The 1,136-nt window shown below is 52.3% G+C and overlaps 1 protein-coding gene across 1 annotated transcript; it reads left to right on the top strand.

The window, feature by feature from the left end:
- Window positions 1-162: 162 nt before the first annotated feature.
- On the top strand, window positions 163-1,119 carry LOC104915617 (derlin-2-like; the record flags this gene model as incomplete). The annotated part of the gene is made up of 2 exons (XM_010726530.3): window positions 163-358; window positions 794-1,119. Coding segments are annotated over 2 exons (291 nt in total), but the record flags the coding sequence as incomplete, so codon positions are not given.
- Between the last annotated feature and the right edge of the window lie 17 nt (window positions 1,120-1,136).

Here is a 1,136-nt window from a genome sequence, read left to right as displayed (position 1 = left end):
TGTGGGGGAACATTGGTGCATCTCAGCCAGCTCAGGAAAGACTTGATGGCATGGGCAGCATCTTTCATACCAGTTAGCTGAAATTTCCCTGGCTGCATACATCCTGTGCTGCCTGGAGATGGTGTGCAAGGTAGGTTTTTTCCTTGACTCCATAGTTTGTAGCTATTTGGTCTCTTTGCCAGCCTGTTTTTCCTGGGCCAGGCTTTCACTATCATGCTGGTGTATGTGTGGAGTCGCAGGAACCCTTACATCCGCATGAACTTCTTTGGGCTCCTTAACTTCCAGGCCCCTTTCTTGCCCTGGGTCCTGATGGGCTTCTCCCTGCTCCTGGGCAACTCCATCATTATTGATTTGCTGGGTAAGTCAGAGCTGGTGGGTAGAGGGGCACTTTGCAGCCCTGGTGTTCTTCATTCTGCTGAAGCTGTCTTGCTTTCATCTTATTTAAGGTTGTGGGTGGCTTGAAGTGAGCTGGCTGAGTCTGCTGTGTGGCCAGGCTTGGGGCTCAGCTCAGCACCTTGTATCTTGCTGCATCTTAGCCAGAGGCAGCAGCTGGGTGTGGTGAGCTCAGCGTGATGCTTGGGCTGTGCATGGTCTCCTGGGCATCTGGTTCTGCCCTGTGCCCATGTAAAGCATGACCACAGCCAACAACCTGACTGCTGACACGCAGCTCAGGTGGATCTGATGCGTGTGCTGTGGTGGTCTCAGGGGTTCATCCTGCTTAAGCTCCAGCAGCTCTGGTCCAGCAGGCAGAGGAGGCACAGCTGAGCCTGACCTTGGTGGCATCTCTCCCCAGGGATTGCAGTGGGTCATATCTATTATTTCTTGGAAGATGTCTTCCCCAACCAGCCTGGAGGAAAGAAGTTGCTTTTGACTCCCAGCTTCCTGTAAGTAAAGCAGATTTTAATTCTTGGGTTTACCATGTTGCTTCCCAACGTGTGTTTCTTCCATAGCAAACTGGTCTGTGGCTCTGTGGGGTAACCAGCTTTGGCTGTTAGTCTTGCTGCAGCTTCTGCTACATTGTGTTAAGCCGCACAGGACCCACCTGTGTGGTTATAGCATCTGTGCTCACCAGTTGAAGGCTTTGCTGCAGAAGGCACTGGCACTTAGCACACTGTGTGTGTACGGGGCAGCTACTG

The sequence above is a fragment of the Meleagris gallopavo genome, unplaced genomic scaffold (genome assembly GCF_000146605.3).
Source record: "Meleagris gallopavo isolate NT-WF06-2002-E0010 breed Aviagen turkey brand Nicholas breeding stock unplaced genomic scaffold, Turkey_5.1 ChrUn_random_7180001832422, whole genome shotgun sequence".
NCBI lineage: Eukaryota > Metazoa > Chordata > Aves > Galliformes > Phasianidae > Meleagris > Meleagris gallopavo.
Note: the sequence above shows the minus strand (reverse complement) of the source record. Positions and strands in the feature narration are given on the sequence as shown.